The sequence below is a fragment of the Equus caballus genome, chromosome 16 (genome assembly GCF_041296265.1).
Source record: "Equus caballus isolate H_3958 breed thoroughbred chromosome 16, TB-T2T, whole genome shotgun sequence".
NCBI lineage: Eukaryota > Metazoa > Chordata > Mammalia > Perissodactyla > Equidae > Equus > Equus caballus.
Window position 1 is genome coordinate 53,077,380 of NC_091699.1, and position 16,712 is coordinate 53,094,091.

The following is a 16,712-nucleotide window of genomic DNA, read 5'->3' on the forward strand; positions in this document are numbered from 1 at the left end:
AACTACTCATGCACCTTCTTATGTCCATTTTCCACCAGTGGTGCCTCTGTCCTTTCTTGCATCTTCTGACTCATAAGAGCTCTTCTGTGTATTAAGGTGATGATCCCTTTGTTATCAGTTGTAAATATTTTCCCCATGTCTATTGTTAGTCTTATTTTTGTTTTTAATATTGTATAATCTTTCTCTATGGTTTCTAACCTTAACTATCAAGACTTTTTTCAAAGGGCCACTCAATTTCAAGATTAAATATGTATTTGTATTTTCTAATACTTCATGATTTCATCATTTATACAGGACTCTAATCCATCTAGAACTTGTTTTCGTTTTGGTAATAGCTAGATTTCCCTTTTTTACTCTGGCAAAAGGCAGTGTGGAACTGAATTCTTAGTCCACATTTTATACTTTGTGGCTTTTGTGGACTAACTTTTCAATTGGCCTCCTAAAAATATTCCTGGCTAACACGTATTAAGCACCTACAAGGTGCGAGGCAGTGTTCCAAGCACCTTCCATGTATTACCTCATTTCATCTTCACAACATCTTAAGGCAGTACTGTTATCTCTACTTTAGAGTTATGACAAATGAGGCAGAGAGACAAATGTAACTTTCACAAGGTCACACAGCCAGAATTCAGACCCTTAAGCAGTCCAACTTGACAGCCTGTGCTCTTAACAACTTACTATTCTACTCCTGATTTCCTTTGACACAGATTTTAGTGGTCTATTTTAATCTTTTTACATCGTATGTACGTTGGCAGCTTTAAATCCTTTCTGGGATATAGGAAGATATTCATACAAATTACTGGGTATATCCATCTTAGATATCCCCACAGGTTCTTAAAGTTTAAAACTGGTATGTATAAATTTATTTCATTAACTTTCCCTAGGCCTCTATTTTCTCTACCTTAGAGGTACACAGAACCATCTTTAGTCACCCAGGCCTTGGCACCCTGGTGCCCACTCTGACTACTTTCTCTCGTCACACCACATATCCCACTGGACACCAACTGTCACCTGTAGTTCTGAAACACTTCTCAACTCCATCTAACCCAGTATTCCCACTAGCACTTCTTGGTTCGGATCTTATCACCTTCTGCCTCCGCTTAACGTCTACGCAGTCCGGGTTTCCTAAAGATACAGCTGATGCCCCGTAAGCCCATTCACTACACAGACTCAGTCTGTCTCCACCTCAGCTCTCACACCTCAAGCCAGTCACACTCAACTGCTCCCTTTGCTGGGGATGCTCTGCAAACACAGTTCACAGCTGCCAAGCTTCCCTCCCCAGCAAAGTCTTGTACAAATACTATCTCCTCTGGGCAGCTCTTTGGAATCTCCCAGGCATAGTTACTCCCCTCCCTCCGTTTCCTGTGCGCCCAGGTCATTTACTGCATCATAATACATCTGTCTCTTAAGCTAGATTGCATGCTTTGAGGTAAGCAACAGTGTTCCAATCATTCTTCCACTTCCAAATGCCAGGCCAGGTACAGGTTGTATGATACGTGGGTTCGATAAATATTTGCTAAATTTGTTTCATGGGTAGCAGAGTTTACTCATGAAAGTTTAACAAGAAAACTTTATTTCTAAAGCAAGTACAGAGTAGTATACACAGTGGGTTACCATTTGTGTAAAAAAAATAGAAGGAAACTAAAGGTATATAGGATTTGCCTAAAATACCTCTGGAGAAATACACTTGAGGGAAGGTATATAGCTTTATATATTTTTAATTGTGAAACACGTGACAGTACTGGTTAATTTTTATTTTATTTTTGGTGAGGAAAATTGGCCCTGAGCTAACATCTGTACCAATCTTCCTCTGTTTTGTATATGGGATGCTGCCATAGCCTGGCTTGATGAGCAGTGAGTAGGTCTACGCCCGGGATCCAAACCCGTGAACCCTGGGCCACCAAAGTGGAGTGTGCGAACCCAACCACCACGCCACTGGGCTGGCCCCATTACTGCTCAATTTTAAAAAAGATAAATTTACATCAACAACAAGAAAGAATTTTTAAAACCCACTTTAGCTAAAACTTAAGAGGAACCTGTTAAGCAGCCCTTTCTTTGCTCCCTGCTGCTACCATCACATCCAAGTAAATGCGTTTCCACTCTGCTCCCCATTCAGAAGAGGATCAGTTATAGGAACTTACCACGGTGTTAGCACAAATGAATGAAAATAAATCAACTAGATAAAATATAATAATTTTAGTGTTATCTATTTGTTGCCTAACTACCCTAGGGAAAACAGCTCTAATTATTACTTATTCCTTTAAAAAACCCCTCTATGTATTAATGATAATCTCCATACACACATATACACATTAACAAGGAATAAAGCAAAAAGAGAGTCATGATGTGTTAACATCTACCTCTAGGTCCTCAGAGATTAGTCTCAGTCTAAGGGCTTCCTTCAGGTCCAGAATCTCCACTTCTTGTCTCTGAATCAACACTTTGCTCTCTTCTTTGTCAACCAAAGTAGAATTGTATTTGCACTGCAGAAAAGAAAGTCATGATAAAGAGCTGTCTGTTTTATTATCTATTTTTAGATTAAAATAACTTAAGAATGAGTCTGAGTTCCAAAGTGATGACCAGATTAACACACATTAATTCAACAAATACTTGAATGAAGGAATGGAAGAATAAATGCATGAATGGTGAAGAGAAGTGGAAAAATCCCACAGGTATCAGCGAAAAAACACCTGGTTTTGCCATCTTTATCATGTGACTGCCTTCAGAAATAAACATGGAGTGCAGCAAGCTCCATGTGGAGGAGAGGAGTGAGGAACACTGACAGAACCCTTACCTTGACCCAAGAGAAGGAAGAAGCATCAACATTCAACTTGGATATATACTCAGGAGAAATAAGTCATTACTTTAGGAAATGATAAAATCCAATAATAGAAAAACAAACTCACTTTCTACATAATTAATGTCTCTGAACTTAACTAAAATACGTTATTTTCTTCTTGAAGCAATTAAGGAACACCACATACCCTTAACTATCACAGGCAACAACCAGTCTGTTTCTGATCTAGTTTGGATCAGCAAGTCCCAACTGGTGCACTGAGAACACCGTTCCCGGGTCAGTGAAATCCGAGAAACCCCGCAGTCTACACTGCCTCTCGGAGATGCACATTGCACGTTAGCATATTAAAGGCTCTGCAAGTTGTGGAAATACAGAAATCCGTTGAGCTTTAACCAGTATTTCCAAACCAGTTTGACCGCAGAATCTTTCCCTGGTGGAGCATTTGTTAACCTCTGGAGGGGTCTGTGAAGTGAGCCTCATGCTCAAATTTAATATCTTGTTGGTGACAGAACTTACACTTATGTCCTTTAGTTCTTGCTTCAGGGTGTCTATAGTTTCTGTTTTCTCACAGACTGATGTTCTTAGCTCCTGGATATGGCTCGTGAGCTCAGCTACAACTTCCTGACAAGGACAGAAACAATATCTTCATATCCAATGACATTAAGGAGGAGATCATTTTAAAATGATAAATCATTTATTTTTCCTAATGACAACAGGAGAAGTCAATTTTATCTTAGCAAACATCATGTCAAATTACATTATTAATATTACCAATTCATATTTTAATGGCTTTATACTATTTTATTTAATTTTTTGCTTTGGTTTTATGAATGAATAAGAGTTAGACATACAAGGAATTTATACCTAATTTTATACCTGGACATACATATTATGTTTATTATTCTAGTTAAAGTCAACACCAGGGATTTGAGAATTTGTATCACGGGACTCAGGGTCAACAAGAAAGGGTCACACTAATGGCATCCTAGTTAAAAGGGGCAGGATGTGTTTCAGAAGCATTGCCATCAAGAGTGATAGAAGAGTTTGCAACTGAAGTTCTGCAGAGAATTAACTTAAATAGAACACCTCATTCTCTAGCAACCTTGGAAGATGAACAAGGCCTAAGTACATCCAGAAAAGCTAGCTATCAGTCACCTGGGAGCAGGAGACTGGAATGGTAAAAGCAGCATTTATAACGAAAATGCAGAGGGATATAGCTTCAACCTTACCTACCTTGTCAGCATCTCTAGACTTCTCCAGAGAACTGATTACTTTTTCTGTAGCACACAAACTCTCTTCTAGTTTCTGTACTTTGGCCATCTATGGGGAAAAGAGTAAATATTTTTAGAAAAAGAATTAAATCACAAAGTTAACCACACAGACCTATAAAAAAGGGGGGGTTGAAATCTTTTCATATTATACATTGTACACTAGGAGTAATACTTGAAAATGATAACTTGCGTTAAAAGACAACAATTTTGTGGTCTCTATCAGCAGACTACCAGCAAATCATGATTATAGCCATCTGGAGTTAGAAAAAGAGGAGTTGAAAAATAATACAACCAATCAAAAATTTAATCTTTTTATTACCAATTTTAAACATCTGAAAGCTGAAACAGTTTAATGAACCACTTTAGACATCGGGAATGAAAGTTATGAACGTCAAATTTTAGAGTTGGAGTATAGGACATTTACCTGCTGCTCACACTTGGCCATCTCTTTCTGTTTCTCCTGACGTACAACCTCAAGAACTTCTAAGATTTCTCTGGAAGGGAAGAATTATCTTTTACTCATGACATCATTCAATGGAAAGAGGAACTGGGTGTATTCACACAAAAGAGATTCAGTGCAATGCAACTGAACTTTATTAGGCACATACTTGGTGTCAGATGTTGTATTCCAGTAGGAGTCAGAAATTTGAACTATTTCTTCAACAACTATTTAATGAGAACCCATTTTTGTGCCATGACAGTTTATTTTTCTTCAGAGTACTTAGGACTCCCTAACATAACATATAACACATAGTATTTGTTTATTACCTGTCTTCCTGTGCTAGAATGCAACATTCATGGGGATGGGGATGTTCTGTTCAGCCTTACCTCTAAATGTTCCGGCATTTACCAGAATTTTTCTGTCTTGTTGGATATCACTGAGTGTTTGAATGAATGACTAAATGTTAACTGTCTGTTTCCCAACTAGATGTATGTATCCACTAGATGAATACATCACTGTATACCAGGACCTAGAGAAGAATCTATTTCATATTAAGAACTCTATGAGTATCTGTTGAATAAACAAATTCTTCTCATGATAATCATCTGGTTGCCTGATGCCAAGAGACTGACAGATTACCAAGGAAAAGAACTTGGAGAGAGAGGGAAGAAAGACAACAGCATTCATATAAAAAGACTAGGAGGAAAAAAAGAGCAGCTAGGAAAAGAATAGTAGACATAGAAAGAAAAATTAGTCCCCATCTTCCAATTATAAAAGAAAGTTAGAAGTCATCTTATTATATATACTGTGATTTATTTATAGAAGGCCTTCAGTTCTGATCACAACCAATTGCTATTTATTCAAAAAGCACTATAGCTAGTTACTGAATATTTTGAAAAATTAAGTTTCTCTACATAGCCATTTACACAAAATAATCTGATATTCATTTTGGAATGCTTAAAAAAAAATAACTTTACAGGGTATTAGCGATAAAAAAAAACCCCAAGATAAAGAATGTGGTAGTAAATGATATTCCAGTGAACTAATGGAAAAGATAAATAGCACTCACTTAGAACTGTTTTCTTTATCTTCTTCAAATTGTAATAATAATTTGTTATTGCGTTCTTTTTCTGCCTCAAAAAGCTCCATCAAATTCTAAAAGACAACGTTATATTAGATTTTAAGTGATTGTTACTAGCGCAATGTGTAGTCAACAAACACATCAAGTACCTTCTAAGTGGCAGGCACTGCGGGCCAGCACAGGAAGTGAGGAAGAGGTCAACAGTCCTTGCCCTGCACTCCAGGGAACAGTCACACATCCAGGACAAACTCACCAATAACCAACAGCCTTCTTAACTTACATTCAGGTCAGATTTCAGAGTTTCATTTTCTTTTTTGCAGTTTTGGAGGTTTTTTGAAAGTTGGTCAATTTCAAACTTCATTACTTCTTGTAAGTTGTCATAGGAATCCTGTAGGCAGGCTTTGGTCTCAAGAAGCTTTTCATTTTCTAATCTTTATCAGGAAAACATTTTCACAATGGTAAATATAAACATTAAATGTAGTTCTGCTAGTCAGATTATCTGCAGCTCAATTTCTCCCATCTATAGACCATTCCCAACTTAGAGAAGCCTTGACAGACGTAAAGCTCCTCATAAACTCAAGTGAAATGTCCATGACTCACAACTATGTAAGACACACCGGGCCAGACGGGGATGGAGAAGACAGGGTGGGCGCGTGTTAGCTTGCAGCCTTCTATTTCCTCAGTCTCTCTCCCATGGTTTCAACCAGACATGCTTAACCGACTAGCAATTTAGGGTGATGAGAGTCATTTAGGGGGTCCAGACCTAACCCTCATGTAAGCTAGGGACTGGCCGTTAATTTAGTTTTGTTGATAGCTCAACTCTATCCATTCATCACATATTCTCCCAACTCTAGGACGGTTTTTGGATGGCAAATGTGGCTTCGATCTGAGCAAGAGAAAAAACTCCCTCAGTATAGAACTATCTTTTAATTCACATGATTATTATGTACCGCTCTTTAGGTTTTCATCCTCTCATTCCCCTCTGCAACAGAATGTGACAGGCTCAAGCATCCAGAGCTCAGCCAGGAACTAGTAAACAACCGGCCTGACCACTGGATCATGCAAAACAGATGTCCCAGCTTGTCCACGGAGGGTTATTAGACATGGCTCTATCTGCTTTAGTAACTCAAAGCAGAGCAGAAGCAGCAAATCATAAAGTGGTATAAATCAGTGGCTAAAGATGGATATATAGATGATAGATGGTAGGGAGGGGAAATGTACTTATGGTACAAACCGCATATATAGCAGGCAAATAACTCAACAAACAGGTAGCACTGTTGTGCGGTTTCATGCAGTGGCCTTAACAACCTGTGAGCGCCATGATGGAGAATAAGCAGCCCAATAAGTGATGTACCCAACATTACACTTGAGACACTGCAAAAAAATTCAATGATGTCCAATTTAAAAAGCGAGAAAGTATCTGATATTTTTAAGATAGAATTTAAGTACATAGCCAAATATAGTGGATTCTTAACATTTTAAACCTAGTTCAACTCTGACATGTAAACATGACGAAATGAAGATTCAATGAGATTAGCGGAGTAACTTTTCAAAAAATCACACAAAACTAGTTTATGACAGAGCCAAGATTAGATTCAGTGATTCAGATGTTAAAAATCAATGCCAGGTGTAAGAAAAGACAATAGTGCACCTGTGATGATAAATGGCAACCGACCTTCAGCCTTGGTTTTGGGGACACAGCACAGGGGTGGTGGAGGCTGTGCTGACCCACACAGCACATGCCCCTCTCTAAAGGAAAGGAGCGATGCACGCGGCGGCTGACAGCTCCCACGCAGGAATGTGGGCCCAGTGCCACCAAACTGACTTTTAAGAGGATGCTGAAATACGAATTTTTACAAAAAAGCTCTCAATTTTAAAAATGCTATGTTAAACTTTCTTTTAAATCACACTGGGCAGGCCCAACAAAAACATATCCATGGGTCGATTTAGCCTGCACATCTCAAGTTTCTGCCTCTATTTTAATTCCTTGTTGTAAATTTAGAAAATACTCAAGAGCTACAGGTTTTAAGCTTTGCAACTTCTACAAAACTTAAATTCAAGGTTTCCCATTAGCAGCTTTTCTAGAGTGAGAAGTCACACTCATACCACACTCATGGTATCACATTCAAAATGTCCATTATTAAATTATTGCCATGGACCCAGGAGATAGCATCAAAAACACAAAATGGGGGCTGGTGCAATGGCATAGTGGTTAAGTTTGCATGCTCTGCTTCAGTGGCCCAGGGTTCGCAGGTCTGGATCCCAGGTGCAGACCTACACACCACTCATCACACCATGCTGTGGTGGTGACCCACATACAAAGTAGAGGAAGACTGGCACAGATGTTAGCTCAGCGACAGTCTTCCTCAAGCAAAAAGAGGAAGATTGGCAAGAGACGTTAGCTCAGGGCCAATCTTCCTCACCAAAAGAAAAAAAAATCCACACCAAAAAAACACAAACTGGTTTTAAGTTATGTTTTACAAAAGGCTGAAATTAGCAAGAAAAAAACCCCAATAAAACCAACAATTCACATCTTAGATTACTTTGTTTCAAGATTACCAGCACCTGACTAACCACCTAGCCTCCAGAGACTTACTGTGGACAATGGTGACAACTATTGATTTGGTCTACCTTGGACTGTCCCTTCTAATAAGAGCACACTTTCCCCTCTGGAACAGTCACATCACCTATATTGGGCCAACATCACCTCAAACCCTTGGTAAATGACTGGTCCAAAGGTAAGTAGATGACTCAAGCAAGAACAATTCAAACTTTTCCTGGGATTGATATATAGCTGTTGGGAAGAGGATTTATTCACAGGGGTTATTAATGCTGGGAGCCAGAATATGGAGCTGTCCGAGGCAACCTGTTCCCTGTCAAATAGAGGAAGGCCCTTGATAGTAGGAGAGAATAAGGGCAACACAGAGGGAAGCAGAGCAGGGAGAAAGGGAGAGAGAGAGAGAGAGGGAGAATAAGACAGAGAGGAAGAGAGAGAGAGAAAGAATGCGCAGTGACAATATTGTTTGAGACTCAATCTAGTTTGTTCCTGAAACCAAAATCATCTCTGGGGCTTCCCAATATTGTGAGTCAATAAATTACCTTTCTGTTTAACTAGTCTGAGTTGGGTTTACAGCACTTGCACTTCAAGCAGTCGTGGGTTACAGGCCAATTAGGCAACCTAAACCATAACAGAACAACTCTACCTGACATTATCTAGTTGAAGCTGTACATGCATGTGCTTTTCTGAAAGGTTGTTGAGTTCTTTCTCCTGACTTGCTCTGAATGAACTATACTCCAATTTCACTGAAGACAGCTCCTTGTCTGCAGAATGAAGAACTACTCGCAGGTCATGCACCTCACTTTTCAAAACTAAAAAACAAACAAAACAAATCCTCAACAGCTTTCTTTACATATTTTTTTACAAAGTAGGCAAATAAATGTGACAGGTACTCTTTATACAATGAGCAAAAACAAGCTGAAGAGATCATTTTAACTAAGGATGTTGAACAACCAACTGGGAGGTACCTAAGAGCACTGAGATTTCTGTTTTCTTCCTCTCCCTTGCTCATGGTTTTTGGTATATTTCTACCAAAAAAGGAGGAGTTTATATCTGTTCCTGGCTTGTAGGTCACTTGATTTTTCTACATTTCTCCTGTAGAATTTGCATCAAGACTCTTAATATAAGGGAAAAAAATCATGATATTTAACATATTTTAAGTATCCTATTCTTAGTGATTGAAAATCCCATGGAAATGTACCAGAACTTTCCAAAGTGGATTACATACTTCTGGTTTTCTACGGAAATTCCAACTGGAAGACCAAAGAAAATAGAATGGCTATCTTTTTTTTTGATTTTCAAAGCAGTATTAAAACTTTAAGCAAACAGCTGTATCATTTGTTTGTGAGCAGTCCTAGAGAAATTACCCTTTATGATATATTACTATTACCACTGCCATGCAAACTCAAGTCTGGTCATCTCATTAAAAACAAACAAACAAAAAATGACCAACCAAAAACACAGGGACAAGATTTACTCATATGAGTAAAAAGATACTGAGTTACAGGATTCAGATCACAAAGCTCCCAGATGTTCAAACTTACAGTCATTCTTAGTTTGAGTGTCCAGAAGCTGCTTTTCAAGGACATTCAATCGTGAGAGATGCTCTTGCTGCTGTTTGGTCCAATCAGATCTTTCTGATGAGAAAAGCTTTGAGAAAGAGAGAAATTTACTGGAAAAGGAATAGTGGCATGTCAAGATACCGCCCAAATCATTACCTTGTTTCTGTCTTTAAAATCTAGTTTTATAAGGTCTCTGACCAGAAGAAAATTGGTTGCTCCTGTGAACTGCAGTGAGGATGAGCAACAAAGGAAAGGATCGCTGTAAGCACCTGGACCACCCAACTTGCTTTCTTCTGAACAAACAGCTAGGGATCCATTTGCACTCTTGACTAAGTGGGCCAGGTTTCAAGGGTGTGTCTCTCATTATCAGACACTATGTGAAGCAAGAAAGTAGAGAATACAACTCAAGTAAGTCTTGACTGAGGCTTTGTGAAGTCACTTTCTTCCTGCAATAGTCTTACTTTGAGGATTTGTGTCATATGTTTCCTGAGGCCACGCTCTCGGTCTCACCTCCTGCATTTGTGTAGAGTGATGTTCCAGTTTGTCGACGTGCTGCTGGAGCTTTAGGTTTTTATGCTGTTCTTCATCCAACTTGACTTGAAGGGCACTCATTTGTTCCTGCAACACAAAAACTTCAGATGTCAAAAATCCTTTTAATGGAAATATCAGACATTCCACCATTTCTTCTGCATTAAAAAAACAAAAAACAAAACTCAAAACCTCATATGGACAAAGGTATCAAAGGCCAGTCTGGAGCCAGAAAACAATTTCAAAAGACTACACTACTGGTTTCTCACGTTTCACAATTATACTTATGGTCCCTCAAAGTGGATAATTTGAAACACAAAGGAAAGAAGTGATTAAAATTAAAATCATGAATTGAATCATAGAGCCATCTTGAGACTTCTAAGAAGCTTTCACAGGGCTACATGGAGTGCTTTCACCAGAAAAGCTTCCATGCCTCAGAAAGGGCAAAATTTTGAAATTTGGGCTGGTCTGACTCACTCTAAGTTTTACTAGACAGTAGAAAAACTTTTTAAAAAAATAAACAAATCACCGGGGGCTGGCCCCGTGGCCGAGTGGTTAAGTTCGCGTGCTCCGCTGCTGGCGGCCCAGTGTTTCGTTAGTTCGAATCCTGGGCGCGGACATGGCACTGCTCATCAGACCACGCTAAGGCAGCGTCCCACGTGCCACAACTAGAAGAACCCACAACGAAGAATACACAACTATGTACTGGGGGGCTTTGGGGAGAAAAAGGAAAAAATAAAATTAAAAAATAAATAAATAAAAAAAATAAACAAATCACCAGAATTCTGAGATAAACAATTTTACATATTATTTCAAATACACGAAAAGCCATCTAAAATTTGATCTGTAAGAAGATTCTTTCAACTATAGTATTTTAATTCCCTTTAGCAGACACAGTACTGTGCCATATAAACCAGTTCTGGAACCTGAAGCTAGTGGCAAACTGGTCTTTTTACATATGAGAGAAGCAAAGCCCAGGGAGATTGGAGAGTGACTTGCTAAATACTGCAAAGCGAATTAAAAGAACAACAGTAGGCCGATTTCTAAGCCAAGGACCTTTACAAATCCATACTTAAAAAGATACAATTTTAATACTAAACAGGTTTGAACACTGCAAATTATACAGAGTTAAAATGATATAGAAAATTTGTTTAAATGAATGTCTATTTATTTTTTCTAAAATTAAACATTACCTGCACCATTCTGAGCTCTTCAGAAATGGCCTCAAACGCTTGTTCATTCATCTCAGGCGGAATGGGCTCATTTAAGATATCATCATCTAACTTGCTAGAATTCTGAGTGTGCATAGAGCCAAAGCTCCCTACTTCAGGGCTTAATTTTGTTTGAGGCCAAAGTTGATAAGCCTTGGTTGGTGTAGCTATAATCTGCAGCAAAAAAATGATTACAGAAAACAACATTAGCAGATGAAAAAATAGCATATTTAGTAACTTTGTGAACAGAGAAGATAAAATTGAAATTCTATTCATCAAAAGAAAAGAAAAAGTATCCTTGAGAGGCAGCATAGAAGTGCCCAAGTGGAAACAAATTTATCAATTCAATAGAGTCTCAAATAAAATTCCAGCAAGATTTTAAAAAATGAAACTTGATAAGCTGATTCCAAACTTTATACAAAGAATAAATGTTAAATACAGGAAAATACAGTTAAAAAGAGAACAAATTGGAAAGACTTCTCTGGCCAATATAAAAATACATTATAAGGGTACGGTCAGGGGCCAGCCCAGTGGTGCAGCGGGTAAGTTCACACTTTTGCCAGTTTGGATGCCAGGTACAGACCTACACACAGCTTGGCAAGCCACGCCGTGGCAGGCATCTCACATAAAATAGAGGAAGATGGGCATGGATGTTAGCTAAAGGCCAGTCTTCCTCAGCAAAAAAGAGGAGGATTGGCAGGGGATGTTAGCTCAGGGCTAATCTTCCTCCAAAAAAAAAAACGGTATGGTCATTAAAATAGTCATTATTAGCATATGAATAGTCAAATAGAACACTGGAAAAAATACGAAGTCCAGAAAGAGAATGATTTATATGTGGAAAGTTCAAACTAGTGAGAAAAACATGGACTATTAAAAAAAAAGTTAAATCCCTATGTCATACCATTCAAAAATAAAACAGCAAATGCATTAAACATCTCAATGTCAAAACAAAATTATAAAAGTGGTAAAAGAAAGTAGAATATATTGATGGTCTTGAGACTGTGTGGGCCTTTAAAAAATGCAAAAAAAGGAGTCAAAAGGTAAAAGATCAATAAACCTAGCTATACCAAAATTTTAAAACTTTTGTACAACAAAAGTATCACATACAAAGATAAAAGACAAGCAACATGATGGCAGAGTATAATGGCAGTATAGGTAATAAACAAAAGATTAACGTATAAAAACTACAAATAAGAAGAAAAAGATAAACAACTAGTAGGAAGAAAGGCTTTTTTTTCATGGAAAAGGATATACAGATGGACAATGAACATAGGAAAAGATGTTCAACTTCCTTAGAAATGAGGGAAATGAGAATTAAAACCTTAACAAGACATCACTTTTCATCCATCAGACTGTGGAGCATTAAAGAGCCTGACAATGCCAGTTCCCAGGGCGGGTGCTGGGGAATGAGTGCTCCCAGACTTCCTGGGAAGGCACATGGTGCAGCCACTCGGAGGACACTTCAGCACGACTGACTCCAATGCCGAGACATCCTAAGACTACCACTTCTCCTTCACAGAATCCACCCCAGAGAATGCTTACACTGGAAACCAGCTAAATAAGCCAGGGGTCATCCAAAACAAGGAAGGCTAGGTTTAAAATGAGGTAGAGCTCTAGGCACTAGTTAATGTGGAAGACCCAAGGCATATCCCTGAGTTAACAGAAGCCCACTGCGGAATAACATATGTAGGATGATTCTATTCATTTTTAAAAACAAAGCACAACAAAAAACAATCTATAACTCTACATAATCTTCTCAGTCCATGTAATATTTACTGTACAAAATTGCTAAGAAAAAAGATTCCCAAACTGATAACAAATTGCTCCTGGGAATGGGGGATGAAGGATGAGATTAGACTCAGATTGGCAGTGGTGCTCAAAAGGGGTCTTAACCTAAACTTGTATACATAGGTATATTTCTTTCAAACAAGGAGAATGTATTCATAAAGTACTCATACAATTAAAAATGGACAAACAACAAAAGATCTGAATTGCTATGCTACTCTCAGCAAACTCTGTAATCCCTTTTGTCCTGGTTTGCTCAGCTATAAACAAAAGAAGTGGGCCTAGAATGCCAGAGTGCTTCAAGCTCTGTAATTCTGCTGGGCTAAGGGGCTACAGATGCAAATTACAAAACATTTGGTGATATTCTGCAAGCATTTTAAAATAATTTCCTACACAGATATTAAAGGTCATCTTTCTTAAAAAGCAAAGAAAAAAATTCTACCTTTATAAGAAATAGCATTTTTCCAGGTTCAGTAATTCATGAAATATCTATATAATACATTTTTGTGCAAGTGCCAAAACAAACCAAAAAACAAAAACAAAAAGAAGGTTCTTTTTTTTCCCTTCGGACATGGGACAAACTCTAAAATATCATTATTAAAAAAAAATCAAGGTGTAGAATGATGTATACTATATGCTACTGCTGCGTAAAATAAGAAAAAGAAAGAAAACAAAAACAAAAAAAGACTTGGTGACATTGATTGCCTCCAAAGGGGGTCCTGGTTGGCTGGAAAGACAGCAGACAGAAAGAGACTTGTCACCAAATATTCTTTGTACCTTTAAAAATTCCAGTCATGTGAATTACCTAATCAAACAAATGAGTAAAATTACTTTTAAAAGCAGTTTCCTATTAAGTGAACAAAAAGCATCACTGCTAAAGACAATCGTTAGCGATAAACATCTATTTATTTTTAAGATGTATAGGGAAAGTTTTTTTTAGCTGTCAGGGAATTTGGTACAAAAAGCGACAATCACCAGCATCAGCATCTTCACTTCTTAGCCTTCTGCTTCCCTCGTGTACTCTCCTTCTCTCTCCTCATCCTCAGATGTTCAATGTTTTCTTTCATGAGGACTATGGTTATTTATGCCTCCTGTTATCCCAGTGGTACCTGTGATCCTTTAGTGGTCTTTGTCTTTAGGATTCTATTCTTCCACTGCAAGCTTTGAGCACATGACACAGTAGGGCAACAGCTGCCATTTACCGAGACCTCCCAGGCGCTAGGCACTTTACTACCTCATTTAATGCTCTAAAACCCTGCAGTTCTATTACCCTCATCGCCAATTCAGACACAACAAATAATGAGGCTCAGAAGTTAGGAAACCCTGCCTATGCTTAATGACAGATTAGAACTTGAACCCAGGTCTGACTCCACATGCTGTATTCTTTCCTACACCACCCTGCCACTGGGGGTATACATCCGAAGACAAGGACCGTGTCACCCCAGGGTTACTGTCTGCAAGGGATTCTATCTGTATCTGGAGATATCTGTGTCTGTATCTGGAGATATCTGTGCAGACTTCCTCCATTATTAACAAATGAAATAGCACTCATTTAAGATTGAAGTATTGCTTCAGATTACCTACCTTAAGTGTTTCAGCATGAATTTTATTCAGCTGAGAAACTTCTTGCCGCTTGCAGGCTTTTGTTGCTTCCAAAAGATTTTCAAGATTAAGGTTCGCTTTTTGCAAAGCCTGAAGTTCTGATTCTAATTCTAGCTGCCTTTTCCTAATAGATATTATAAAATTGAGTATTTCAGGTAATGAGTAATGTCACACAATTGTAGAATACTTTACAGTTTATACTCTCACATAACTTTATAGTTATATCTTTATATCAGAGATATTCTTAGATTATTACCCCCATTTTCCAGTTGGGCAAAGTACAGCTCAGAGATTGATGATGGTTTAAGGTGTTCAACTAGGAAACAGTGGCGCTCCAATTCAAAGCCAAAATAGTCCATGATGACGCCATACACATTATTTTTAAAAAAAACACTTCTTTATATTTTAGAATAGGATTAATTTTAGCTATAATATGAATGTGGCTTATCTTTGTTTTTACACAAAGTGCATCAACTAAGAATATTAAGAAATATGTAATTTCTAAAAATCCTAATTTAATTAATAACAACAGTGATTTAAATTTGGTGGCCAGATAAAGAATTCACTGTGTAAGTTCAATACACTCATCTCAACAGGTACATCCCTTAAAACACTCATATCATCTAGTTCATTAAATATATTATTAAAGAGCTAGAAGTTTATGTCAATTACATCTCCACTCAAAAGAAAAAAAAAAAGAGCTAGAAGCAAGCCCCTTTCCTTTACGTCTAAACAAGCTAGTTGCTATATGAGAATTTAATATTTAAAGTGAAATGCTCAAATTGTCAATGTTAAACACTAAAACAAATCAACACTAAAAGATACGAAAAAAAGTAAGCACGAATATGCATTTATACATTACCGAGTTAGTTCTTTGAATTCTTCATATTCTTGCTTTGAATTATTCAGCTCTGTCTGAATTAGCAGGAGCTGTGCTTTTAACTTCTCAGAGTTCGCTAACGAGCATGGCTCTTTCGGAGCTTTAGGAGAGAATCCTTGCTGACCTGGAAATAAGGAAACAACTTGGTCTTTGAAAGACAAAAATAACAGAACACACTTTTTTCTTTTCCTCTTTTTTTGTGAGGAAGATTGGCCCTGAACTGACATCTGCTGCCAATCTTCCTCTTTTTGCTTGAGGACGACTGTCGCTGAGCTAACACTTGTGCCAGTCTTTCGCTATTTTATGGGGATGCTGCCACAGCGTGGCCTAACGAGCAGTGCTAGGTCCGCATCCAGGATCCAGACCTGGATTCTGGGCTGCCGAAGTGGAGCATGCAAACTTAACCACTATGCCACCAGGCCAGCCCCAGAACACATTTTCTAAGTTCTCTGCCAGGTATCAAGTTTGAAGCACAGCAGGAAAAATAAGAAATGGGTTGGAAGGTAGACCCTAAAATACAAGAGCCTTTGCTGCAACAGGAGAAACACAGTGTGTCAAAGAGTATTAGAAATAGCTTTTGAGAAGCTGAGAAGCCACAAGATGGAGGGGCATATTGAAGGCAACACCGTTTCCATTAGAAGAAAGAGCAAGCAATGACTGAAGTACAACACACACGCTGGTGGGTGCAGAAACACCATTAGTTGAATCCTGCAGGAACTAGTGCTAGCAGCTAATGTTTTAACAGTCAGTGAATTTTAGAACAGGAAACAAGTTGAAAGAAGTTGGTATTATCTACCAGGTAATAATAAATTCTAATTTTCAGGGATCACTTAGAAGACTGAATATGTCAAAGAGAGTTCCACCGAGTTTCAGTGTGGGAAAATATGTAAAAGTTGCTTAGAAAATGATACATGTTTAGAAGATGGTGGGGTCCAGAAATCACCACTAGTATCTTTCAAAGGTATTAAGTCAAGGTACTATTGAGGTCAAAACGGC

General features: G+C 38.1%; 1 protein-coding gene across 3 annotated transcripts in view; it reads right to left on the reverse strand.

The window, feature by feature from the left end:
* Positions 1–16,712, reverse strand: part of KIF15 (kinesin family member 15) — a 60,561-nt gene that overhangs the window by 9,472 nt on the left and 34,377 nt on the right. For all 3 annotated transcript variants that reach the window (XM_070237859.1, XM_001916788.6, XM_070237860.1), the window contains exons 15-26: positions 15,699–15,840; positions 14,819–14,960; positions 11,432–11,623; positions 10,221–10,328; positions 9,693–9,798; positions 8,795–8,960; positions 5,872–6,022; positions 5,580–5,665; positions 4,493–4,562; positions 4,031–4,117; positions 3,314–3,418; positions 2,361–2,483 (exon numbers count right to left, since the gene is read on the reverse strand). In XM_070237859.1, coding sequence (XP_070093960.1) covers positions 2,361–2,483; positions 3,314–3,418; positions 4,031–4,117; positions 4,493–4,562; positions 5,580–5,665; positions 5,872–6,022; positions 8,795–8,960; positions 9,693–9,798; positions 10,221–10,328; positions 11,432–11,623; positions 14,819–14,960; positions 15,699–15,840 — 1,478 coding nt within the window. The remainder of the gene's footprint in view (positions 1–2,360; positions 2,484–3,313; positions 3,419–4,030; positions 4,118–4,492; positions 4,563–5,579; positions 5,666–5,871; positions 6,023–8,794; positions 8,961–9,692; positions 9,799–10,220; positions 10,329–11,431; positions 11,624–14,818; positions 14,961–15,698; positions 15,841–16,712) is intronic.